Source organism: Sorex araneus, chromosome 6, assembly GCF_027595985.1.
Source record: "Sorex araneus isolate mSorAra2 chromosome 6, mSorAra2.pri, whole genome shotgun sequence".
Classification (NCBI taxonomy): domain Eukaryota; kingdom Metazoa; phylum Chordata; class Mammalia; order Eulipotyphla; family Soricidae; genus Sorex; species Sorex araneus.
Window position 1 is genome coordinate 122800430 of NC_073307.1, and position 27015 is coordinate 122827444.

At 51.4% G+C, this 27015-nt stretch overlaps 1 protein-coding gene across 9 annotated transcripts in view; it reads left to right on the forward strand.

Annotated features, from left to right (window-relative positions):
• Positions 1-27015, forward strand: part of NAV2 (neuron navigator 2) — an 822512-nt gene that overhangs the window by 732085 nt on the left and 63412 nt on the right. For 6 of the 9 annotated variants that reach the window (XM_055141684.1, XM_055141686.1, XM_055141678.1 and 3 more), the window contains 7 exons: positions 5830-5968; positions 13175-13466; positions 15275-15977; positions 20203-20670; positions 21312-21377; positions 23114-23158; positions 26511-26671. In XM_055141684.1, coding sequence (XP_054997659.1) covers positions 5830-5968; positions 13175-13466; positions 15275-15977; positions 20203-20670; positions 21312-21377; positions 23114-23158; positions 26511-26671 — 1874 coding nt within the window. The remainder of the gene's footprint in view (positions 1-5829; positions 5969-13174; positions 13467-15274; positions 15978-20202; positions 20671-21311; positions 21378-23113; positions 23159-26510; positions 26672-27015) is intronic. The other 3 variants (XM_055141681.1, XM_055141683.1, XM_055141685.1) reach the window with 3 other exon arrangements.

The window sequence follows — 27015 nt, forward strand, 5'->3', positions numbered from 1 at the left end:
CTAGCCCACCCCCTCCTGAGCAAATTAGTTTTAAATAAAAGAATTCTTGATCTATCAGAGGCAGATCTGGTCTCCTGGGTGCTTCCAGCTCTCAGTGTGGCCAGATAGAGACGCTCAAGTCCGGGGCCTCTGAGTCATTTCCTTTCATGCACCAGCTTCTTGGACAGCGGGGAAGTGGCCACAGCCAGTGGCCTCCTTTGCCTTTCCTTGCAGAGCTGTTGCTACATTTCCCCTGTGCCTTGTGAGTGGCCATATGATTTGGTGGGGACTGCTGTTCTGGACCGAGTTAAAACATCTTTACCAAACTTCCCAACCTTCGAGCGGGTGATTTCCAACCCCCTTCTCTGAGAGGTGGATAGAAGAACTGGTGCTCCCAATATCCTTAACACCAAGCAGCCTTACCTCACCTTTATCTTGGGACTCACACATCTAATCTTGGTGAATTGGGACTGTTTATATACCCCGAATGGGGAGAAAAGAGCTTAAGTGATTTTTACATCGAGTTAACACTTAACCAATGTCCCCAGAGACCCAGACAGGAAGGTGACCTGGCTGGCTTTCTGAGCGTGGAAAGCCATCTCTTTTCTGGAACCAGACACCTCCAGGGGACCACAGTTCCTTATTCAGCACGGGCTCGCTCCTTCTCACTTGCAGTTTCCTTGTCCCATGCTTCTATTCTTGCTCAACCTCCTGTGCCACCCTCCCGGCCAAGTCCATTGCAGAACCATCCTGTGGATTCTCAACAGGCCCGCTGGACTCCAGACCCCTATTCGAATGCCTCATGCTCATCTTGAGGGGTGTTGAGTGTTCCCTAGGGGAAAGCGGGTACCATTTCAAAACAGAAACTCCGGGTTGTGGCTTCCTGGGCATCTGTGGCTAACTTCCCTCCTTCCTCCTGACCAGCTGCCCGCCTTTCCCATCAGCCTTTTTCTCTTTTGGTTGGATTAAGGGGGAAAATGATGGATACATAAAACTCTTAACCCCAGAGAACAGGTGCAATTGAAAACGCTCGACGTTTTCTTTTGTGAGAGCACATGTGAGTCCTTTCCCATCTGTTATGTTGGAATTTCCCCAGAAGAGCCTTTTATGAGGCGATTGAGCATCTGTGGGTCCCAGAGAGGGAAGTGGAGGGAAGTTTGACCTGACAGAGAGGGAAGGGGGGTGGGGGGTGGGAACGTGGGACTGGGAATCCATGGCGGGAAATGAGTTGGCCTCAGCTCTGTCCTGTCTCTCCCTGTGCTTGGGTTGAGTTTGGCAGCCTTAGATGAACAGAGTATGTGCCTGCGGGCTGGGGGAACAGGCCCACCAAGTCAGGCATCACCCTGTGTGGGATGGGGGGCTTCCACTCCCAGCTCTAGTAGGCGTTTACGTGGGAGAGTCGCCTTGCGGTCAACTCTCGCCTTCATCCATCGGGAGCCCTCTGGGAGGGGATGGGAGTGTTGATGAGAATCAGTGTGAATGCTGGTCAGGTCAGTGCTGCAGGGTTAGCCACCGTGCCACAGGCAGCATGGGGGGGTGGCTAGGAGAGGGTGTCCCAAAGTGGGTGTAATCACCCATTTCTCCCTCCCATCCTCCCCTCGCCCTGGGCACTGGAAAGATTCAGGGATAGTAGTAGCCTCGGGTGCAGTTGGTGGGGGTGTAGGATCTATTTGCTGAAAGACAGTAAGGGAGGTGCTGGGAGATTATTTTCCTAGAAAGGAGGTGATAAGACAAGTAAGCCCAGGCACCCCCTTCTTTTTTTTTTTTAATTTATTTTATTGAACCACCAAGTGGAAAGTTACAAAGTTCTCAGGCTTATATCTCAGTTATACAATGCTCAAACACCCATCCCTTCACCAGTGCCCATATTCCACCACCAATGAAAACAAAAACAAAACAAAAACAAAGGAACCCCCTTCTTGAAGGAGCACAGGAACTAAGCGCAGCTCCAACATGGAGTGATGATGGTCCAGATAGCTGTTCCTTCCACCTCTCTTTCTCCATCTGAAAAATGGAGGGAGCTGATGTTGGCAGGGGGTGGGGGGGGGGGATAGGGGATAGTATCTTATAGGTGAGTGCCTTGCCTTTGTGCCCAAGGCCCCGAGTTTGGTCCCCAGTTTTGCCTCACTGCCTAGTACTGCCCAGCACTGCTGAGCCCTAGCCTTGAACTGTCATGATTGAGTTATCACCGGGACTGACCCCCAGGCCCCCTGACCCTTACCTGGGAGACAAAAAAAATAAAGAAAAAAGGGTGTGAGTCACTGGTGCCTGCTGCCTACTGCTGTGCTCTGGTCACCTCGCCTTGCTCAGCACATGAGGCTGGGAATTCTGGGATTTTGTTTGTTTTCTTGTTTGTTTGTTTGTTGGGGAGGCCACACCCTGCCATGTTCAGGGCTTTCTCCTGGAGGAATTGGAAGCTGTAAGGGAGGTGCTGGGAGATTAAGTGCTGGCATTTGCTAAGCCCCTGGTGCCATGAGACCCTCTGAAACCCAGGGACTTCATCCACACTCAACCCACCTCCCCATTTTTTTCTCTTTTCCAGTGCCAGGGATCAAACCCAGGGCCTCCCATATGCAAGGCAAGTGCTCTACCGCTGAGCCACATCCTGGCCCCAAAGTCACCTCCCTGTTTTGGACCTTCCCATATGTCCCCTGCATCCATGTGGGCCCTCTAAGCTTGGCTCTTGGGTACTGGAGTGAAGGAGTCTGAGGACGAGCTTGTCTGTTTTTATTTTTTCCTTTCCCCCACACTTTTTTTTTTTTTGCTTTTTGGGTCACACCCAGTGATGCACAGAGGTTACCCCTGGTTCTACCTACACTCAGGGAATTACTCCTGGTGGTGCTCAAGGGACCTTATAGGATGCTGGGAATCGAACCCGGGTCAGCTTGGGTCAGCCGCATGCAAGGCAAGCGCCCTACCCGTTGTGCTATCGCTCCAGCCCCTCTTCCCCACACTTTTATGAAAGCGCTGTAACTTAGGAAGTTATCCATATTGGATTTTAGCCATACATGTTCCATCACGAATCCCACCTCCAGAGCCCCCAGGTTCCCGCTCCTGCCCTCCCATGCCAGCCTGCCATCTTGACAGACCCCTTTTTCAGTTCGGTGACTGAGGCTTGGCTCTGGAGATTTCAGTGTCGTTAACTCTGTTTGTATATTTAGCTTTAGCATTCCTTAACACCAACTGTGTACCTTGACCCTTGCCCCCTGCCCCCCTCCCCATCCCCACACCAACTTGTTATCTTCCCATGTCTTCCCTGTGCTTTGGGGCCAAAGGTGACCTGGGCCTCGCCTCTCGCTTCTTTTTTTTCTTTTTGGGTCACACCTGGCGATGCACAGGGGTTAATCCTGGCTCATGCACTCAGGAATTACTCCTGGCAGTGCTGGTGGGGGGGGGGGACCATATGGGATGCTGGGAATCAAACCTGGGTTGGCCTCAAGGCAAACGCCCTACCCTCCGTGCTATTGCTCCAGCCCCTGGACCTCGCCTCTTGAAACAAGTTTCCCCCGAGCCTCCTTGTTCCTACCTGCTTGTACTTGGTTCTTGGACCACCCTGGCAACCCTCACTCTGCCCCTGGCCCCTGTGCCTAGGCCCGGAGCCTCACCTTCCTCGCCAGGAAGTGGGCCAGGCTGGGTTCTTGAGGGCACCAAGTATCGACATTCTGGAAAGACCTTTGATATCTCTGGAGTCGGAATGACCTGATCCGGAGGCGGCTGCTGCTCCTCTGACTAGCTGCCTGACTTGGTGCAGGATCTCCTGGGCCTCAGCGTCTGTGGTGGTCCAAGAGAAACACAGTCAGATTTACCTGGTTTTCCTGGTCAAGTCAGGCAGTATTGCGTGTTTATGTTGGAAACTTCCTTCCCCGGCCTTTAGAGAAGCACCCATTCTGGAACTATGATACAACTCTGCATGCCTGGACTCGGGTTCAAACCCTAGCATTGCAAAGTGAAAAAATAAAAGGTTGAGATGAATGGGTATCGGGTAGCTGCTCTGTGACAGTAAGTAGTCCCACAACCCAGGAACAAGAGAACACAACAGCTTGGGGGCAGCAGGGGAGCAGGAGACCACTTCTCCGCTTAAACTGTGGGCCGTGGGGCTGGAGCAATAGCACAGCGGGTAGGGTGTTTGCCTTGCATGCAGCCAACCTAGGTTCGATTCCCAGCATCCCATATAGTCCCCCAAGCACCGCCAGGAATAATTCCTGAGTGCATGAGCCAGGAGTAACCCCTGTGCAACGCCGAGTATGACCCAAAAAGAAAAAAAAAATACAAACTGTGGGCCGCGATCCTGTTGGAGCACATGACAGAAGGGAGAGTTGTGAAAACTTGATTTTAAAAAGAGATGTTTCCTGGGGCCAGAGAAATGGTACAGTGGGTAGGGCACTTGTGTTGGATACAGCTGGCTCAGATTCGATCCCTGGCACCCCATGTGGTCCCCTAAACCCTTCAGGACTGATTCCTGAGCACAGAGCCAGGAATAACTCCTGAGCACTGCCCCGTGTGGCCTCAAAACAAAACAAACAAAACAAAATAAATGTCTTCTTTATTCTGGGCTTGGGAAATACTTGATCATTCCTCCTTCTCTCCCTGACAAAAGTACACGTTTCAGGTTGAAATGTAGTTGAAATCTCCAAGATGGAGAATGTGTCAAATTATATGCTTATTTTTTTTCTACCCCAGACTCATAAGAAATTCTCAGGCATGGAACAAGTTTAAGCAGCCCTGGGAAGTGTGGGGTGGTGTGTGTGCCCCCGCGACAATAGAGGGTCCGGCAAAGACCTTGCTGAGGAGATGACGCTCGAGATGAATAAATCAGGGACAGATGTCCAGGAAGAGTGAGCCCAAGAGCCTGAACACAAGAACTGTGTTGGCTTAGAAGGGAAGGGGGTCACGTGAGCAGAGCCAGGCCTTGAGGAGGGGCAGGGCCAAGGGGTGGCCCCGAGCATGGAGTTTTAGGCTTTAAGGACCAGGACCTGGAAGCTGCTGGAGGAAGTGAAGCCGTGTATCTGACCCATGCCTCAGACACATCACTTGGCTGTGGAGGGGATGAGCAGACCCTTGGGGAGCAGAAGGGAGCTGGGATCCCACCAGCTCGTGGGCCAGACCATACGCAGTGCCTCTGCATGTGCAGGGACCACCACAGCGGGTGAGGCGGGGCTTGAGCCCGTCCTGGGCCATCGGTGTTTAGGCGCTTCTGGGAGGGTGAAGAAGAAAGAGAATCAAGACCCACTGCTTTGAGTGTTGGAAAACGAAGAATGGAGGGAGAGGGCAGACCCAACTAAGCCCAGGGCTGACTTCCGACTCTGTGCTGGGCTTGAGGGGCCACATGTGGTGCCCAAGATTGAGCCAGGTGAGCTGCCTGCCAGGCCCACACCCTTCCCGCCAGACTGTCTCTCTGGCCCTCTTGGTTGTTGTAGTTGTTGTTGCTGTTTGGGGGTGGGGCTCGGGGGTTGGGGATTATACCCCGTGGTACTAAGGGCCGACTCCCAGCTTGGTGCTTGTGGGGGGCTGGAGGGTCCTCCTGGCAGCGCTGGAGGGTGACTATCCGGCCCAGCCCTTCTGCCTGCAGAGCTGGCACCCAGCCCACCCAGCGCTGTGTCATGCACTGAGAGGGAGCTGAGGGTGGGGTGGGAAGTGGGGTGTGTCTTCTGCTTCCGGTGCTTGGGGAAGCAGCACCCTTTTTTTGGAAGGGGAAGGTGCTCATCAACCCCAGACTCGTGTCAGTGGCTGGAAGCTTTGTCTGGGACTTCAGGACAAAGGGGGAGCTTGGCGGGGTGTTGGCACTGGGTGCCCCTCAGCCCGCGGTGGCGGCGGCAGGAGGTGGTGACCGGGGTGCGTTTGTCTTGGCAGCTGGGATGACAGCAGCTCCGTCAGCAGCGGGATCAGCGACACCATCGACAACCTGAGCACGGATGACATCAACACCAGCTCCTCCATCAGCTCCTATGCCAACACACCTGCCTCGTCCCGCAAAAACCTGGACGTGCAGGTAAGGAAGGGGACCCCGGGTGGGCGAGCGGAGCCCGGGGAGGGAGTACATTCCCACGCAGTGCTCAGAGAACCCACTCCCGGCAGCATGTGGCCAGCTGGGCTGGAAGTTCAGGGTTTGGGCCGGAGGTCATGGTGCTTTGTGTACCCTGCAATGCCAGGGAACCCGAGGGCCATCCTACCAGTGCTCAGGGACCTCCTGGAACACACCCAGTGAAGCTAAGTAGACCGCATGCCCTCTGGTGCATTCCTTGTTACCTCTGGAGAGTAACCCCTGTACTGACTCTCTGGCCCCACAGTAAGATGTTTTAAGAATGAGAGACACATGGCTTTCATTGGATTAGATTGTCTCTGTTGTTCTTTTTTTAATTAACCTTTATGAGAGTGCCTGTCCTAATGGTTCTGCTTCACTTTTGTTGTTAATTGCTCACTGTGCCTAATTTATAAACTTTAAACTATACTTGGGGCTGGAGTGATAGCACAGCGGGTAGGGCGGCCGACCCGGGTTCGATTCCCAGCATCCCATATGGTCCCCTGAGCACCGCCAGGGGTAATTCCTGAGTGCAGAGCCAGGAGTAACCCCTGTGCATCGCCAGGTGTGACGCAAAAAAAAAAAAAAAAAAAAAAAACCCAAAAATCTTTAAACTATACTTTAGATATGGGTATATTAGAAAAGATATTTACCTAGGGTTTGGGGTCTCAGAGCATATGCCCTGCACATAGGGGTATAACCTACTATATACATATTTGAGGGGGGCAGATTTAGGTCAGACCTGGCAGTGCTCAGGGCTTCCTCTGGCCTCTGCACTCAGGAATCACTCCTGATGGTACTCAGGGGACCTCATGCAGTGCCGAGAACTGAATTCGAGTCAACTACGTGCCAGACAAGAGCCTTACCCACCATGTGTTTGTTCCTACCGTTTTTCCAAATTCGCTTTCAAAATACACCTTGCATTTGTTTCTAAAGTCATCTCGTGGAAACACGTTCCCTTGCATTCCTCACTGCATTCATTTGTGATTGGGAGTCAACTCTAAACCCATTTCACAAATGCAAAAGGGGTTCCTCAGAACTAAGGGACTGGAAGACTGGTCATCCCTGGGGGTGCCCCTCGCCTCCAGGCCCCCTCACATGTGGGGATGTCCCTGCTGCCCAGGGGAGGCTGCTGGAGTGGGGGGCGGGGGGAAAACCCCCGCTCTGGATAGAATCTCTCAGAGAACTTGTGAGAGGGTGGAACACCGACTTCCCCCTTCCCCTTTGCTCAGCTTGTCTCACGCCATCCTGATCAGTGAAATCTCTTCTTTGAGGCATTGTTCCTCCGAGGACAGGGCTGAGTGTCGCTGTGGCCCACAGAAATAGGCAGGTGCCTGCCGGTGGGTTACACCAGGTGTGACTTGGAGATCACCTGGGACTTCTCCAGTTTTCACTTGGGCTGTAGTTTCTGATGGTTATTGGGGGTGAGATGTGGGCTCTGGTGGTTGTGGTTTTGTTTGGTTTCCGTTGTGCTGGGATCAGACACAGGGTCTTATACATAGAAGCCCAGTGGTCTGCCCCGGAACCATATCGCAGGTCTTCAGTGATGTATTTACTATTGTCACTGTTGTTGTTGTTGTTACTTTGGTTTGGGGCCATATCTGGCAGTGCTCAGGGCTTGCTTCTAACATTATGCTCAGGGATCATTCTTGGTGGTACTCAGGGGACCAGATGGGGTGCCATGGATCGAACCCAGGTTGGCTGTGTGCTAGGCAAATGCTTCCCTTCTTCTCTCTCTCTCTCTCTCTCTCTCTCTCTCTCTCTCTCTCTCTCTCTCTCTCTCTCTCTCTCTCTTTCTTCCTCTGCTGTTTGTTATTGTTATTGCTGTTTGTTTTTGTATTTGACTGCACCTGGCTTGCTCAGGGCTTACTCCTCTCTGTGCTGAGGGATCACTCCTGGGAGTGCTTGGGCCACCACATGCAGTGTCAGGGATCAAACAGGGTTTGGCCACATGCAAGGCGAAATAGTACAGGTGCCTTATTCCCGAACTATTATCAACCCCTCACCCCCATTTATTTGTTAATTTATTTTTAAGTGGAGAGAGGAATATGGGTCAAAGTGCTAGAGCATAACACTGGCATGTCAAGGCGCCTAACTTGTATTTGCATCCCTGCATGTCCCCCACCCTCACTCCAGGACCCCCCTACAATCATCACTGGACTCCAGGCATCTCAGAGCCAAACCTAAGCACTGAACTGTCAGTCCAGGAGAATGCCCTGAAGTCTCCAAGCACTGCTGGGTGTGACCCCCATAAACCAAAAAAGTTTATAGAACAGAGCAATAAACTTGAAGCTATACTATGCTTGAGCGATCAGTGTCAAAATGGTGATGAACCCTGAGTTCGGAACAGCCAGCTAGCCTGTGTCCTGAACACCTACGTTGGCCAGTATCCTGGTATACCTACTGTTTTCCTTTCTTTGGAGACAGTTTGGTCTTTTTCCCTGAAGCAGCTTTAATTTTAAGGTAATAGTAATAGCAAAGCGGGGAACCAAGGCAGGGAGTGTGTGAGGGGGAGAGGAGAGGTTAGTAAATCAGTAGGTTTCTCTTTGCTTCCTGCTAAAAAGATACAATATTGAACCACAGAAAAAAAGCATCCCGTTAGAAGAATCCCCTTATTTTTGTTCCTTTCCCCTAAAGCCCGGCTTGGAATCTCTCTTATGCACTGATGCAGAATAAACATCTGCTACTTATGAAAAAAAATGGGGAATGGGGGTGGTTTGGGCCACCAAAGTACTACTTGGGGGGGGTCGCTCCGAGTTGGTGCTGGCACCACGATTGGGGCTCTGGCATGCAGGCGTGTCTGCCAATCCATCCTGCCATCTCCTTGGCCCAAATGATTCCTTTTTGTGTTGGGCACACTTGATGGTGCTTAAGCATTATTCCTGGCTCTGTACTCAGGAGTAAGACCTGGTGGTGCTTGGGGGTCTGTAAAAAACTAAAGCTCGCAGAGGGGCGAGTACACTCGCGGGCTCTCCGGGCGGCTCTGTCTCACCACCCGCGTTCGGTGCTCTGGAACCGCAGTGTGTGGACTGGATCAGGACGGCCGATGGTCAAGGACAGGCGAAGGAAGAACGAGGACCAAGCTGGTTGCTGATTAGTTACCGTTTATTCAATCTTCCATCTTTCTCATCTCCCACACTCCCAGCTCTGGCCTCTCTCTGGATCAACTGCCGCTTCTTTCTCCCTTCTTTCCTCTCTCCTCCTACTTGTCTCTCCCACCTTGCCCTCTAGGCTACACCCAGCCAGGTAGCAAAATCAACATAAGAAAGCCCTTCCTGAGGGCAGGGCATTCCAAAGCCCTTCCTCACTCTTAAGGTTTTTTTTTTTCCTTAGTCCAGGAACTTATTAACATCTTAATACTAGTTATTTTTGTATGGACATAGCAAGGGATACATTGAGGCTTGCAAGGCAGCTCTCCTGGCAACGTCTTGCCACAGGCTCAGACCACAGCACTCAGGCCAGATTAATCATTCCTCACCCTAGCAGGGTCCAAATCTAGTTATCACTGTTTGGATCATGACAGCATTTGTCCATGATCAAGCTCTTAACTTATAGTTAAGCATTAGGCACTTTGGCTAGGCCCATCTCGATGCCAGGGTAGCACACAACTCACCGCTTGCCCCGGGTCCTTCTCGTCCCCCGTCAGGACCGTGCTTTGGGGGTGCTAGGAAGTAAGGGCAGCTGAGGCTTAGGTCAAGAGAACGATGCCCTGGAGGAAAATATCATGTAGAGTCAAATGACTCCTAGGTTACAAAAGCATAACATTTGTTAAATCTTCCTGTGTCCATACAAAAAGGACTTGCTCTGAATAAACTATGCAAAGGACTCAAGGAGAAGAGAAAAATATTATTTACAAGTCAACAGAACACTAAGAAAGAAGCTACAAATAAACAAAGAGGAATAGGAGCACTGTAACAGGAGTAACCCAATAAACCTAAACTACCTGAATCTGTTATCCTACAGGGGTCCATATGTAGTTCAGGGATCAAACTGAAGTCAGCAGCTGAAGTCAGGGGCCTCAGCCTCTGTACTTTCTGTGCGGTCTCTATGTAGGATTTCTTAGGGGATATACCTGACCCCCTCTGGGTGGCCTCTTCTTCTGACCAATTCTTTGATTTCAGCTCATAAATGTCACTTATTCATCAAAAACAGTTGGAGACTCAACATACCTCTTTGGTCAGGATCAGAAAGTTAATTGTCAAGGGATGTAAACGGATTAAATCTTTCTGTTTTTACCCTAAATTACCATCAGTTAAAGCCCTTTAACAAAAACAAAGTCAGGTAGGTCTTGTAGTCAGGTGGATGCAGGCTCACAGCAGGGACCACCAGGGTTCCTGGGGAGATAGATGGTCTGAGAGTCAGGGAAGGAGACGGTCTCTGAGACCTGGGAAGGGACATGGTCTCTGAGGGGGAGATAGTCTCTGAGAGCTAGGAAGGGAGATGGTCTCTGAGAGGGAGTGATGATCTCTGAGAGGGGGAGATGATCTCTGAGAGGAAGAGATGGTCTCTGAGAGGGAGAGATGGTCCCTGAGAGGGGGAGGTGGTCTCTGAGAGCTGGGGATAGAGATGTAAGTACTTTAGGGCCTAGCACATAGCAAGTACCCTATAGATTGTGGCCATTACTTCTATTGTGAGCATCAGTAAAATTTGATTTGGGGAGGCTCAGAAGGTAACTCTGTGGTAGAGTGGGTGCTTCTCACATGGGAAACCTGGAGTCCAGGCCCCAGCACATGCAAAAACTTTTTTGATTGTGATAAAATTAAAAATGGAGACATTAGGGCTGCATGCGGCCAACCCAGGTTCGATTCCCAGCATCCCAAATGGTCCTCTGAGCACTGCCAGGAGTAATTCCGGAGTGAAAAGCCAGGAGTAACCCCTGAGCATCGCCAGGTGTGAAGCGCCCCCCCAAAAAAAGAGACATTAAAAAAATAGCTGACACAGTAACCCAGAGTATGGCATGTGCTGAAAATATTGATGGTTCTTTGCTTGTGTCAGGGAGTATAGAATATAGGTACATATAAGCTCTAAGAAATCAACAATTTGTAGACAGTTCCTGACTTCTAATGGCTCAGAGTAATGATTTTTGAGCTTCACAATGGTACTAAAGTGGTTCATGTTCAGAAGAAGCTAGCTTTAGTGCATGTTCAACTCTTACAGATTGGCCAAGATGTAACCCCATCATAGATTGAAGATCTCTGAATATATGCTTATTCACTGATGTATTCCTAATGGCTGCAAAACTTGCTTATATAGAGTTGACGCCTAGTAAATATTTGATGTATAGATGTCTCCAAAGCCGGTCTCTTTCTGACTTCAGAACCTTTGTACATGCCTTTTTCTCTCTGCCTGACATTTTATGCCCTAATCTCTTCTCCTAGAAAGTTCACATTCTGTGGAGACACTTCTTCCCAAAAGGCCTCACCTGAGCATCCCTCATCACCACAATCAATACCTGTATCTCTCTCTCTCTCTCAGAATGTTTTTCATTGTCCTTTTAGCATTCTTGAATTCACAGTCACAGTTATGTTTTCATTTCCCCTGTATCTGCTTCTTTCAGTGGAGCAGAAACTGGCATTACGTAGTACCGGAGGGATGGGAGTGAAACTCATCCATGCACCCCTAGGCCGTGCATGGAGCCTGGAAAGCTGTGGGAATTGAGTAACTCCTGCTTAAAGGAAGAGGCTAGAAGTGTTTGGAGAAAGAGAACCCAGGCTGGGTAACACTCCTTGGCATTTCTTTGTGGTACTGAGATGAAGACTGTCCTCTTGACCAGAGTTCTGGGCTGCATGCGACTGTGAGCTCGAACCTGCTGTTGCTTGGAAAGTATGTGCCATTAGTATTCTCATGGATTTGACCCAGTTCCTGCCCCGGGCACAGAGGCCAGAAGACCCCTTGTCTGTGTCTCCTCATGCCCCAACAATGACTTTTCCTGTAACTGGGACTGTTTTATCTCCTCACATTTCTGGGGGCCAAGCACCTTAGGGGAACTTGAGTGTTAGAGGGGTCACCAAACCAAAGAAGGCACCCCAGAAGGTGACAGTGAAGGAATTCATCAGGACGAGGGTGTGAGGTATGGCAGACAGGCAGTGGGGCTTGGGTCCCTTCAGCCCCTGTATTGCGTGGAGCACGGCATCGTGGGACTCTGAAACGGCAAGCAAGGGGTTAGATTCTCACAGGTGTTTGTGTCACCTTCCTGCCATGCCGATGCTGCCCACTCTGGGCCCTGGGGGGCACAGCAGTGTGGGACTGGGGTCGGCGTGTCATACTCAATCCCCATTCTCGGCTTCTCTGTACTTGCACCTCCTGGAAGTGACCCCCACCTCCTCAGGGAGGCCAGATTGCCTACTGGTTAGGTCAGGTCTTTGAAATCATTCACATCACACTTTCCCTTCCTGGGTTCCTCGGCCTGCAGGTCAGCGCTCTTCCAAAGAAAGCTGGCTAATTATATCCCTTGTGGGAAGCCAAAACCCCATGCGAGAAGCAGAGCAGTGGCTGGAGCCGGGTGGGTGAGAGCAGCCACCGCTTTGGGTTTTCACGTGGGGGGTGGGGGGCCGGAGGCAGGCAGGAGGAGGGTGGGAATCTGGGGACGTGTCTGTTCAGGATTTGTTGCCTCTCAGCCTTCCTCTCCCCCATGCAAGAGGCACTAGGAGGCACCCTCCCGTGTGTGTGTGTGTGTGTGTGTGTGTGTGTGTGTGTGTGTGTGTCTGTCTGTCTGTCTGTCTGTCTGTCTGTCTGTCTGTCTGAGGCACTGTACTAGCTAGATCCAAAATGGTCTTGCAGCCCAGCAGTGCTGGGGAGCGAGCAGAACGAAGGGAAGCTTGCCGGGAGGCTGGAGCAGGCTAGAGACCAGAAGGCAGAGGAGCTTTCCCAGACAGTCGGGGAAACTCCGTGGCTACCGCTCTCCACATCTCCCTCGGCTCTGTCCCACTCCGTGTGGTTTATTGGCCTCTCTCTCCTTCTCGGCCCCTTTTACTCTCCTCCCTCCCTTCTAGAATCCATGTCTAATCGTTTCCTTTCCTCGGACCCCTGAAATCAGACTTGCTAGCAAGGGGATCATCAGAGCACAAAGACCCAGACAGGGCAGAATGAGATAGCTCTCGTCTTTCCCTCCCTGGCTCCGGGGAGCAGCGGCCTCGTTCCCTGGGGCGAGGGGCTCAGACCAAGTCTTGTCCACAGACCGACGCCGAGAAGCACTCCCAGGTGGAAAGGACGGCCCTGTGGCCTGGCGACGATGTCAAGAAGTCAGACGGCGGGTCTGACTGTGGCCTAAAGATGGAGCCAGGTTCCAAGTGGCGGCGGAACCCCTCAGACGTGTCCGACGAGTCGGACAAAAGCACGTCGGGCAAAAAGAACTCTGTCATCTCACAGACGGGCTCATGGCGGCGGGGCATGACCGCTCAGGTGGGCATCACCATGCCACGGACGAAGCCCACCGCCACAGCCGGCACGCTGAAGACCCCAGGAACTGGTGAGTCCCAGGCAGATGGGCACATGCAGCTGCTCTCTGCAGGGCCTTGGCGGCTCGGGGTCCCCATAAATCCACAGATGCATCTTGTTTGGGCTGATACCCACAGGGCTCCTCACCCCTCCCTCCCTTTGTCCGTGTGGACACGTAGGTAAGCCTGTGGGGGCCAACTGAGTCAGTTTGACCCTTGTAGGTAAGGAGGCAGTGCAGGGCATTTGGGGGTTGTTGGTAGGTGGGGTTGAGGTGTCCACAATTTAGGGAGGTGTGTGTGAATGAGGACCACGTGGGGAGTTGTGGGTATCCAACGCACAGAATTTTATTTTATTTTATTTTATTTTTATTATTATTAGTTTTTTGGGTCACACCCAGTGATGCTCAGGGCTTATTCCTGGCTCTGCACTCAGGAATTACTCCTGGCAGTGCTCGGGGGACCATATGGGATGCTGGGAATCAAACTCAGGTTGGCCATGTGCAAGGCAAATGCTCTACCCGCTGTGCTATCACTCCAGCCCCAACACACAGAATTTTAATGGGCAGAGGGAAGGGTCAGAACAGGCAGGCACTCTGTGGGACAGGCGAGTGCAAGGCTGGCTTTGCTTTATTTGGGGCAGATTTAGACTGCAAATGGGTGAAATCCTTCTCATCTGCTAGAGGCTGATGAGAGAGATGAGAGGCTCTTTCTAAAATGCTGTTTTCTGGGCTGGAACTATAGTACAGTGGGTAGGACATTTGCCTTGCACACGGCTGACCAGGGTTCAATTCCCAACATCTCATATGGTCTCCTGAGCACCACCAGGAGTAATTCCTGAGTGCAGAGCCAGGAGTAACTCCTGAGCATCGCCGGGTGTGACCCAAAAAGCAAAATAAATAAAAAGTAAATAAAATGTTCTTTTCAGGGCTGGAGCTGCGGTACAGTGGGTAAGGCGTTTGCCTCGCACGCAGCCACCCAGGTTCAATCCTCAGCACCCCATATACCATATACCCAAAAAGCAAAAAAATAAAATTGAAAGGTCTTTTCCTCTCCCTCCCTGGGGCGCTGCTTTTCCAAATTCAAAGGAAGGGAGACAGCTCTTTGTAAAATCTTAAACAAGGTCACTGTCACTGTCATCCCGTTGCTCATCGATTTGCTCGAGCGGGCACCAGTAACGTCTACATCTTGAGACTTGTTGTTACTGTTTTTGCCATATCAAGTACGTCACGGGTGGCTTGCCAGGCTCTGCCGTGGGGGCGAGATACTTTTGGTAGCTTGCCGGGCTCTCCAAGAGAGGTGGAGGAATCAAACCCAGGTCAGCCCCATGCAAGGCAAATGCCCTGCCGCTGTACTATCCCTCCAGCCCCTTAAACAGGCTAAGCTAGCTTTTTTGATGGGTTTGTTTTTTTTTTTTTTTGGTGGTGGTGGTTGTTGTTGTTGTTTTGGGACCACACCCAGTAGTTCTCTGAGGCTATTCCCATCTCTGTAATCAGAGGGTCACTCAAGAAGTGCCAAGGAACCAACATCCCGGGTTTCCATATGCAAAGCCAGTGCTCAGTCTGCCCTTTGAGCCATCCCCTGGCCCTCAGCTGGCTTTAATTATTTATTTATTTATTTATTTTTGGAGCCACACCTGGCAGTGCTGCTCAGGGGGCTTAGTCACCGCTCGGTGCTCCAGAATCATGCCAGGCAGTGGCCAGTGGGGAATCTATACTGTGGTGCTGAGGACCAAACCAGGGTCATCTATGTGCAAGGCAAATGCCTTAACCTCTGTGCTGTCTCTCCAGCCCGCGAGCTGCCTTCTTGATCGGCAGGCTAATCAGACCAATTTCTCTCTAAGGAAAAACAGACGACGCCAAGGTGTCCGAGAAAGGAAGGCTGTCCCCCAAATCCGCCCAGGTGAAGCGTTCCCCATCGGACGCCGGCCGCAGCAGTGGTGACGAGTCCAAAAAGCCCCTCCCCAGCAATTCCAGAACGCCCACGGCCAATGCCAACAGCTTCGGGTTCAAGAAGCAGAGTGGCTCGGTGGCCGGTCTGGCCATGATCACAGCCAGCGGGGCCACGGTCACCAGCAGGTCCGCCACCCTGGGCAAGATCCCAAAGTCGTCCGCTCTGGTGGGTCGGTCGGCAGGCCGGAAGACGAGCATGGACGGGATGCAGAATCAGGACGATGGTTATCTGTCTCTCAGCTCCCGCACGAACCTGCAGTACCGGAGTCTGCCAAGGCCCAGCAAGTCCACCAGCCGGAACGGGGCTGGGAACAGGTCTAGTACCAGCAGCATCGATTCCAACATCAGCAGCAAGTCCGCAGGCCTGCCTGTGCCCAAGCTGAGAGAGCCTTCCAAGACGGCCCTGGGCAGCTCTCTGCCAGGTCTGGTCAACCAGACGGATAAGGAGAAAGGCATCCCATCGGACAACGAGAGTGTGGCTTCCTGTAACTCGGTCAAGGTGAACCCTGCCGCCCCACCGGTGTCCAGTGCCACTCAGACCTCCTTGCAGCCAGGGGCCAAGTACCCGGATGTGTCCTCTCCTACTCTCCGCAGGTGAGTGGTCATAGCTGGCTGGTGTGTCATGCATTGGCCTCCTGGAGTCAGCATGTCTTGCTGCTTTGCTTCAAGCAGCTTGTTTTTCTCTGCTTCAGTCCTAGGGTGGAAGGTTTTGGTGTCAGCTTCTGCTGTGGTTTGGCAGCCAACTGATCCTTTTTCCAGGTTTGGGGTGAAAAATAAAAGCTTCTGGAGTCATTCACTCGAGAGAGAATCAGATCCTGGGTCGCTGCGGTCAGCTACTCTGAAATCTTTACTAAGAATTCTGCCTGAGTTTCCTCATCTGTAAGATTGGGGTAGTCTGAGGAACTACCTGAACATGATTTTGAAGATTCATCTAGGTTCCCAAGTGTAGCCCATAGTAAGCACTCCGCGAAAGCTAGCTTTCATCCAAGATGAGGAGGTTGTGCTACTTTTTTATTTTGTTTGCTCTTTGGATTACACCCAGTGATACACAGGGGTTACTCCTGGCTCATGCACTCAGAAATTACTCCTGGCAGTGCTCAGGGAACGATATGGGATGCCAGGAATCAAACCCAGATTGACTGCATGCAAGGCAAACACTACTCGCTCTGCTATCACTCCAGCCCTGTGCTATATCTTAATACTTTCAGGGCAGGTTGAGTGGCTGGTAAGACAGACTTTTTTTTTTTCTTATCTTGGACAGTGATCTTGGACAGATCCTTTGTTCAAATAGCTAAGGGACCCTCATATACTTTATACTGCATGCATTATTCCAAATTAGTCTCTAAAATGTATCTTTCTTTTTAAAAAAAAGTGTGTGTGTGTTGTGGGGGAATCCTGTTTTATTTTATTTTATTTATTTATTTATTTGCATTTTTTTTTTTCCCTTTTTGGGTCACACCTGGTGATGCACAGGGGTTACTCCTGGCTCTGCACTCAGGAATTACTCCTGGCGATGCTCAGGGGACCATATGGGATGCTGGGAATCGAACCCGGGTCGACCGCGTGCAAGGCAAACGCCCTACCCGCTGTGCTATCGCTCCAGCCCCGGGAATTCTACTTTAAAAGTCTTGTTTTGGAAAAGAAAAAGTGATGTTCTATTACCTTAAAATGTTGTTCTTTAGCATTTGCACACTGGACTTAAAACAAAATTATTTGTTTTTCTGGGCCACACCAGGCGGAGCTCAGGGCTTCCATCTAATCTAGTTCTGCACTCAGGGTCACTCCTGGACGTGTTTAAGGTACTATAGCCCGTGCTAGAGATTGAACCCAAGTTGACTGTGTGCAAGACAAGCACCTTATCTACTGTACTATCTCTCTGGCCCCTGGTAGAAACTTTGGCATGAAATTATTGGTATGCACTGTTTTGTTTTGTTTTGTTTTTTCCCCAGGTACCGTTAAAAATGTATTCAGGGGCTAGAGCGATAGCACAGCGAGTGGGGCATTTGCCTTGCATGCAGCTGATCCAGGTTCGATTCCCAGCATCCCATATGGTCCCCCGACACCACCAGGAGTAATTCCTGAGTGCATAGCCAAGATTAACCCCTGTGCATCGCCAGGTGTGACCCCCCCAAAAAAACCCTTGAAAAATAAATAAAAATGTATCCATAGTACCTCAAGTAATAACAGGGAAGTAAGGCTTGCATGTGGCTAATCCCTGTTCAATTCTCTGCTTCAGTTCCTGTTACCACATATGTTCCCCCAAGCACTGCCAGAAAAAAACCCTCAGTACAGCCAGGTGCGGTACCAAAACCAAAAATAAGTAAATTAAAATATATCCAGCTTTTGTGAGTAAGGGATGTGGCTCAGTGGCAAAGTGCTTGTTTTGCATGCATGACACTTGGTATCCATCCCCATACCATAAAAAAGGAATCAGCAAGGCTCATTGATGGATGTATGATGGAGCTATGTGATATAGCACTTGCCTCACACATGTGCTCCTCATGGGTTTAATCCCTAGCACCGAAAAAAGGAAAAAGAAAGAAGAAAATCCTTGCCTACCCATATTATTATCTCATTATAATATTCACCAGGCCATTCTCAAACGGCAAATGCATAGAGCAAAGCTTTTTCTACCTTCCTGGGAAATTTCCTGTCATGGGAAAGAATAAATCCCAAGGACAGAAAACTAAGCAGTGAAAAAAAAAACCACTATGTGCACATGTCCATATTTGGGGATGAATAAGAATGTTTGAAAAGACTTCAGAAGAAACATTCCACATGAAAGGTATAATGAAACAGCTTGCTGTTCTTTGTCTAGACTTGATTATTAGAATTTCAATAATGATTATTTTTTCAAGGGAAGGTCCTATTGGGCTGCTCTTTGTTGTTTTAACAGATTGCCTTGTAAATGAAAATTTTTCTATTTCTCGCCTTAAGTCTTCTCTGTAATATTCATTCTTTGGTATTATGGTTTCCCTTTAGCAACTACAAAGGCATTTTACTAGCCCTTTACACTGGTATAATAGATTCTTGAAAATCATGCAGCTTCCAGACTCTATCCCAAGCACCTTTTAATCAATTCCTGGTAATTACATTTTTCCTAAAATATTAAGATGCTCTCAGTTCTCTCCTTGTGCATGAGTATCAGGGAGAAGAGAAATCACAGGTTGAAGTGTGATCTCTCTTTTCAAATGATTTGGAGGACTAATGGGAACGGGCCTTTTCTGAGTAGTGACACATAGCAGGACAGGGAGCAAAGTCTAAAAGTCAGAAGTAGAGGAATCGGAGTTTGGTTTTCTGATCCTGGGAAGTGCTTGGCAGTGGTGCATATTGCCTTGAGATGTAGGAAGGTCCCCATCACTGGAAATGTTGGGGCATCGTAAAGGTGGAAATTCTACACGGAGAGAGCTCATTCTCTCTTTATTACTAGGTCAAGTAACCAGTGTTACTTCTGTCACCAGTAACAGCGAGGACCAATTATGTCTTTGTTTGGTTTTCCAATAACTGAGACATAGAAGGATGCTTTGGCGAGTATAGGGGTAAATTGCACCCTGGCTTGAGTAGTTGGTGGATCTTCATCGAGGCAGTTGTTCCATTACTTCTCCCAGATAACCTCTTCTGCCAGGGTACAAGTGGATGCAGTGTGTTAAGAGTACGTGCACTACCCTCTGTTTTGGCCAGTCCTCGGGTTCTTTTTTGTTCTTTTTAATTTTTTTTTTGGATTTTGAGCCACACGTGGGGATGCTCAGGCATTACCTCTGGCTCTGCTCTCAGGGGTCATTCCTTACTGTGTTTGGGGGAGGCCATACGGAGTGCCGGGAATCAAATCCAGATTGGCTTTTTGCAAGACTAACCCTTTACTCACCGTACTACCTCTCCAGCCCCAGCCCCTGTGTTCTGATGGGGCAGTTTAAGTCAAGAACTGTGGGAGGTGCCGTGTCAGAGACACAGTTCCTACCCTGTAGGTTTGATCTATGGACTTGTGGACTCCTCAGAGCTTTGTGTCTGTTTGGGGATAGCTCTCTGGCTCTAAAAGACATCTTATAGCTTAGACTTTTACTTGAGGGTACATACATCTGTGAAGGTTCTTTACCTCTCCCAGACCTTCTCCACACTTAGACTCCGCTGCTCGATTCTACGTGTGATGCTTAGGGGGCCCAAGAAACCAGCCGGCTTGGAGTTGCGCCATTCAGAAGCCAAGTAGCTGCTTGGTGTGGAGGTCCTGGCTGCAGAGACCATTAAAAGATAATTAACACCCTCCAGGCATTCCTGGACCTGGGCTGTTTGGTCAGGAAGAGACAGGGAAGCAAGCTCTTGGGCCCTTGCGGATGGGCCTGTTCAAAAGTGTTCCCCGTTGCCCTTGGGCTCAGAGAGAGCCAGGGCCCAACCCCAACCTCAGACTTACAGTGGGGGTCTTGGGTTACACCAGTGTCCAGGTCCCCTCTGTGGTGGCCTTGCCAAGTGGAACCCTTTAGCCATTCCAGTAGGTCTGACTGTGCCTCCCTCCCCAGAAACATTGACCATGACCACACCCTCGCCAACATACACACACACAGTCCCAAAACATATAGTCCCAAAACACATAGACTCAAACTTAGGCACTCAAACACACAATCGCTCATATGCATACGCTCACACACTCATGCTCAGACTCATACACAATTACACATACACACACACTCATCATACACGAATACAAACTCACGCGTGTGCACGCACACACGCACGCACGCACGTACACACATAGCGTTTCCACCGCTCAGTTCCCCCTCGGCCCCGGGTTTGAGTTCAAGCCGCACAACCCTTTGTCTCTTCACAGACTCTTTGGTGGAAAGCCTACCAAGCAAGTGCCCATCGCCACAGCCGAAAACATGAAAAACTCGGTGGTCATCTCCAACCCTCATGCCACCTTGACCCAGCAAGGGAACTTAGAGTCCCCCTCAGGCAGCGGCGTCCTGAGCAGCGGGAGCAGCAGCCCTCTCTACAGTAAGAACGCGGATGTCAGCCAGTCTCCGCTAGCCTCCAGCCCCGGCTCGGCCCACTCGGGCCCCTCCAACAGCCTCACGTGGGGCACCACCGCCAGCAGTTCGTCCGCAGTTAGCAAGGATGGCCTGGGCTTCCAGTCTGTCAGCAGCCTCCACACCAGCTGCGAGTCCATTGACATCTCCCTCAGCAGCGGAGGGGCGCTCAGCCACAATTCCTCCACGGGCCTCCTCGCCTCCTCTAAGGACGACTCCCTGACGCCCTTTGTCAGGACCAACAGTGTCAAGACCACACTGTCCGAAAGGTCGGTGCTGTGTGCCGGGTGGCCTAAGGCTCTCGGTGGAGGCAGGCTGTCGGGCGAGGGAGCACCCCCCCCAGACTCACCCACCTTTCCCCGCCTTCCTTCCAGTCACAGCCGTCTTCCCCCCACCCCTCCCCCGGGTGGGCACCAGTTGGCCCTTGAGTATCCTGCTCCTCTCTCTGCTTCCTGTTAGCTCTTGTCACTTGCTCAGAGCTTGGAGGTGCTGGGAGTCAGGGGCGCAGGCGGGGGAGCAGACTGAACCCTTCCGTGGCCAGTGGCGTTCCGCCACGGAGTCCTCCCGTGTTCCTCTGCTGGTTCTTTTTTCCTCCCTTCGTCGAGGTGTGGGGAGAGTTATACGGAGGTGCTTTGGGATGGCTTGGTGGTCTTCCTGGCACACTCAACGCTGACTGAAGGCGGAGGGTGGGGTGGGGTGGTGGGCGAGCTGAGTGGCAGGAAACGAAGGATCCAAGGGCACCTTTGGAGCTGTGCCCCTAACCCAGCGGAAGCAGGGGCACCGGCTGAGAGCCAGGTTCCGCCCCGGGAATGAGAAAAATGTTCTGATGGTTGTGTGTAACCGACGGCTCCCCTTGCTTCCGGTCTAATGTGCCTTCTCTTGTTTTCTACCTGCCTGGACCTTTCTTTAGCCCTCTCTCTTCCCCTGCCGCTAGCCCTAAGTTCTGCAGAAGTACTCTGCCCAGGAAGCAGGACAGGTAATGACTTGGTAGGACTGGGCACCCCCTGTCCCCCTCCTGGCACCCCGCCAGCTTGCAGGTCCCTCTGCCCACCTTTGTCGAGCTGGATGGTTTGTGTGAGGCTGCTGGCCTGAGGCTTCTGCTTGTTGGAATATGTGATTCCTCCCCTCCCCGCCCCCCACCGCCCCCCCAGACATGCCAGTGAGGAGCTCTGCTGGGCTGTCTGCCACATTGACCACGGGGGGAAGCTCCCGCCCACCCCCCCCTTGCCTCCGGAACTGGGGGCGGCCTCGGCTCTCACTTGCATCTTGCATCTCCGTTTTCCCGTGGCATGCTCCTGCTCCCCAACTCCCCTGCTCTCTCCTCCTGCCAAGTCCAGATCCCATCTGCCACCCACAGGGCGGCTGGGCCCTCACCTTGGCCTTCTCCCACCACCCCGCGCTCCCCCACGCGGCTGGCTCCTCCCCCCTTTCCTGGTTCCTCTGCTGCGCTTTGGCCTTGGCCGTCCCATTGTGTCTCGTGGACCCTTGTGTTCCGCGCACGTGCCCGCTTCCTCTCAGGAGAGTGAAAACAACTTCGGGGAGGTGTGGAGACTTTCCCATGCGGATGGGGGTTGGGGGGGGGCTTGTTAGCCCTCAGCGGCTCCAGTGGGTGGGTCTCAGCTGGATACTGACTTTAAATTGGGAGTCATTGGGAGGGGGAACCAGGACTGGGCCAAACATAGCAAGTACTGTTTTGAACTTTAAAAAAAAAAAAAAAAAGAACAAAAGAACAATTACTGATGGAATTGGAGCAATAGTCCAGCAGGTAGGGCACTTGCTTTGCACGCGACCGACCCAGTGTCCATCTCCGACACTTCCTATGGGTCACTGTGTCCCACCAGGAGCCATCCCTGACCGCAGAGCCAGGAGTAACCCCTAAGCACTATTGGGTAAGGACCAAAGATAAACAAACAAAACAAAACAAAATTATTAAGAAGCTTCTCCCCCCACCCCATGAACACTTTGGGTGTTGTTTTTTTGCTTTTGGTTTTGGTTTTTTGTCAGATGCCTAGACCCAGCCCTTAAACACTTGCTCTCTGGGAATCCAGTTGCCTTGCGTGTATCAGGCAGCAAGGCGAGTCGGAACATGCCCTGACGCCGGTCCAGAGCCCAGCTCCTGGCAACACCCCGCCAGGGCCGCAGAAAATGAGAGGGGACCTGGAATTCACTTGTTCCGGTGAATGAATTCCAAATATGCAGACTGCTGGCCTCTTGAAACTCCCCAGCACGTCCCTTCTCTTCCTTGAAGATATTGCCAGTGGCATTTGGGGCGGCGGAGGGGTGGGAGCCAGGGGGAGGCGTCTCAGTTCGGGGTGCAGAGTAGCTGGCCTCTCCCTCTCTGAGGCGTGCTGGTTGGTGGTGCAGACATGGGCGACACATCGGCCGAAGTCACGGGCTCTCCTTGGAGGTGGGGCCGCCCTACACCTTGCTCTGAGCATGGGGGAGAGGAGGAACCCTGGGGGCTGAGGGGCCTCCTGGTGACCTGCTGCAGGGGTGGAGGTAGGGGGCGTGGGGGCAGCCGGCCCAGGTGCTGTTTCCAAGGAGGAGTTGCATGCTCGGCTGCAGCTGGCTCGGGGAGCCCTTCCTGGTGACGTGAGTCTCTTCCTCCTCCAGGGTTCTTTGCTCTCTGCCCACCGCAGCACTGCCCCTTGCCTCTCTGAAGCTCTGTTTGTTTGTTTGTTTGTTTGTTTGTTTGTTTGAACTTTCCTACAGTGACCCGCACCTTGATAGGAACACTTTGCCTAAGAAAGGACTCAGGTACTTGTGCTTCCTCCTTGCATCATGCCATCCCACCGCAGCTCTGGGGCTTGGCTGGGGGACTCTCATTGGCTGGGGGCACCGGGCCGGGGTGTCCTTGCCCTGGTCCCAGTGGCAAGGCCTTTGGGACCCTGGCTTCCTGCTCACGCTGTCTTCCTCCTCACTCCATTTGTGGCTGATGGGCTTGGGCACCAGCTGTGCTTTCTCGGGCTTCTTGTGGTCAAATCATCTCACGCAACCCATCCCGGCTTCCGCCCAGTGAGCAGCTCCTGCATGTCAGGGCCACGGGCTCCATCGCTGAGCATCCACCATGATCATTGAGGGGGGTGGGAGGGAGGGAGGGAGGGAAGGCTGCCTTCCAGGAGAAAGATCCATCCGACTTGTAGCATGTTGCTTTGCCAGCCAGGACAAGAGCCAAGGAGGAGAGATTCCCACCCCCCAATCCCCCATATTTGAAAATATTCAACCTTTGGGCCCAGTGCTCACAGATTCTTTGTACTTGCCCGAATATTCCGACTGAAGGTTGGACTGGTTCCCCAAGCCCAACAGGGACCTAGGGTTGAGGGGCAGGGGAGCTAGTCCAGGGGTTAAGGTGCTTGGCTTGTGTGCGGCCAGTCCTGATTTGATCCTCGGCGGCATATATATGATTCCCTGAGCACCACCAGGAGTTGATCCCCTGGGCATAGAAGCAGGAGTAACTCCTGAGCACAGTCGCATATGACTCAACTCCCCCAGCTTGCAAACACAAGATACGGGGTTCAAAAGATGATGAGAAAGGAGTATGCTTTTATCCCTCGTAAGTGCCGCTCGGGCTCACTGGGGATCAGCTGGGCTAGTCCTGGTAAAACAAGATGCTAGAAGTCACCACGGTGCACACGCACCACTCAGGAAGCCGGAGGACGTCATTTCTAACGCCTGCCCTTGAGCGTGCTGTCTGGTGATTGCTGCTGCCCTTTCTCTGCTCTCGGAACACCTCGTTCTGTGTAGCATTGGCTTCACCCTGCACTCAGCATTAGTGCTTTTGAAAAAGGGGGAAAAAAAGAGAGTGGAGGCACAACTTGGAATGAAATGTTTCAGTGCTGTCATGTGTGTCTGTAGTTAATAACCTGCAACTCTTAAGACTGAGAGTGTGTTGAACAGTAATGGGAGGTAGGTATCAATAGTTCCCTTCAGTAGGTGCTCCGCGAATAGCCTGTTCTGAAAACCTCAGCCATAAAGCCAGTGGCTGAGAATTCCCCCCAATGCGTTGGTCTGTGCAGCTCTTTGGCCATAGAAGAGGGAGCTGGTAGGGCCTGTGGAATTGACACGTTTTTCTAGTGCCTAGGAGAGCTGCTGTGGCAGTCGGCCTCCGCTCTGAAGGGATGACCACTCAGGATCAGCCTGACCCCCTCCGCTTTGCCAAGAAGTGAACTGACCTTCTGCACATTAGCTTTTCAGAATGCTGCTCTTATTTCTGCGGCTCATCTATCAAAATTAGGACACTTTGATATTTCAAAATTTGTCTTTAAAAGTTCCTAGAGGGGCATGTGATAGACTCACATGATAGTCAGGAGAGCAAGGGACAGAAGGTTGCCTGCCCATCAACTACAGTGAAAATATGAGGATGTAGATAGATATAGAGATATGTATGTCTCTATAGATATATACGATTTTTTTGCTGTCACCCTGCAGTGCTGGAGAACCATGTGGTGCTTCTGTGTGCCCCAGGCTTTACACGATCTCCCTGGCCCAGAATACAACACACACACACACACACACACACACACACACACACACACACACACACACACACATGCATATATGTATGTATTTCTTGCTTTGTTTTATTTTGGACCCACATTGCTGTGCTCAGGATACTGTGTCATGCCTGAAGTTGAATTCAACTCTCCGTGAGAAGTATGTCCTCTAGACCCACAGAAAATATTATGATTTCTGTTTTTTTTTATTATTATTATTGTTTGGGGGCCGTGCCTAGTGGTGTTCAGGGTTTACTACTGGTCTGCACTCAGAGATTGCTCCTGGCAAGGCTCTCAGAATCCTGTGTAGGGTTCTGAGGACCCAACTCTGCCCCTCTGGACTATCTCTCTCTGGCTCTGGAAGAGATTTTTAAACTCTCCATCAAGCTGACTGTCTGTGAACTCAACTCTGTGCCCCACCTATCTGGTATCTGTATCCCAACACCATATATTGTTGGGTTATTTTGGTGTTGTTTTTTTTTTGAAAGCCAAAATCCACCCTCTGTGTTGTACATCGTCAGTAGTCACTCCATGGTGATCTCTAAGTTTCCAGGGTACTTCTGGCAATTCAGGCACCTTAGGAATTCCACCTTTTACTGTGGACCTCCTGAGAAGACCACAGATTTTGGGGTTTTTTTTTTTTTTTTGGCTTTTTTGGGTCACACCTGGCGATGCACAGGGGTTGCTCCTGGCTCTGCACTCAGGAATCACCCCTAGCGGTGCTCAGGGGACCATCTGGGATGCTGGGAATCAAACCTGGGTTGGCCGCATGCAAGGCAAACGCCCTACCTGCTGTGCTATCTCTCCAGCCCCCCACAGATTTTGGAATCAGGTGGGTTCTAGCCCAAAGAGGGGCTGACGTGTTGACGTGCCTTGTCCGGTACGGATCATCCCTGTCCCTGACTGCAGATGGAAATAATAGCACCAGAGGTGCCAGCCGAGTTGGAGGTTTCCGTGAGATTATTGTGAAGCCACCTAGCTCAGGGACAAATCATCACCAGATACATTCCAGATTAAAAAAAAAATGTGAAGGTGGATGGCAGGCCCTGTGAAGACCCCAACCCGTAGAGATTCGGAGCTCCTTTTGCAAAGACCTGTTTCTGCCAGGTGGCTGTGAGCCTGTGTCCGTGCAGCTGCTCCCCAGGCCTGCTCTCTCATAGGCTTTGACTCAGGGCCACTTCCTGGTCCACTTGGCTTTAAAAAAAAAAAAAAAGTACGATTTTTCTAAGTAAAATGCTCCTAACGCTCTGACAGCTGCTGCTGTTGCTTCTGCCCTGCCAGGGAAGGCACTTTGACAGGACACTGTCACGTATGGACATGTTACAGGGATGCCCAGGGGCAGCTTTTGATAGCCTTGACCCATCTTGCTCTCTTGCTGTCTCTGTGACCTTCAAACTTGGAAAAAATTTTCAAAAAAAAGCGGCCCAATGCAAAAAATAAAATAAATAAAAAATCTTGTTTCAGGACTTTTGGCACACTTGATGTTTTCCCCCCTACCTACCCTACCTCCCATTTGAATATTTCTTTTCCTTTTCTGTGTGGATTATCGGCTCCCAGAGCTCCTTGTTCTCAGTGTGGCTCGCAGTTCACCTCCCCCCTGACTTCTGTCTGTCTAGGTATACTCCCACCTCCCAGCTTCGCACACAAGAAGATGCAAAAGAATGGCTGCGGTCCCATTCGGCGGGCGGCCTGCAGGACCCAGCCGCCAACTCCCCCTTTTCCTCCGGTTCCAGTGTCACCTCCCCCTCGGGAACGAGATTCAACTTTTCCCAGCTTGGTGAGTAGCTGCTTGTCTTTGGGTTTCTTGGTTTGTGTGTTTGTTCATTTGTTTTATTTTGTTTTTCATGCTCAGCTCCATAGAGCAGAGGCTAAGAGGCTAATTTTGGTTGTGGGTACGTACACCCCCACCCCCCTCCTGCCCCTCTTCCCAGCTTTTGTTTTTATTCCATTTTTGGATTTTGGCCCACACCTGGCTGTGCTTAAGGCCTACCTCCTGGTTCTGCATTCAGGGTTTCATCCCTGGCAGGGTTTAGGGTGATAAAACTCAGCCGTGTGCAAGACCAATGCCTTCCTGGCTGGTCTGTCTTTTCTGGCCCTGATTTTGATGACTGGGTGGCACAC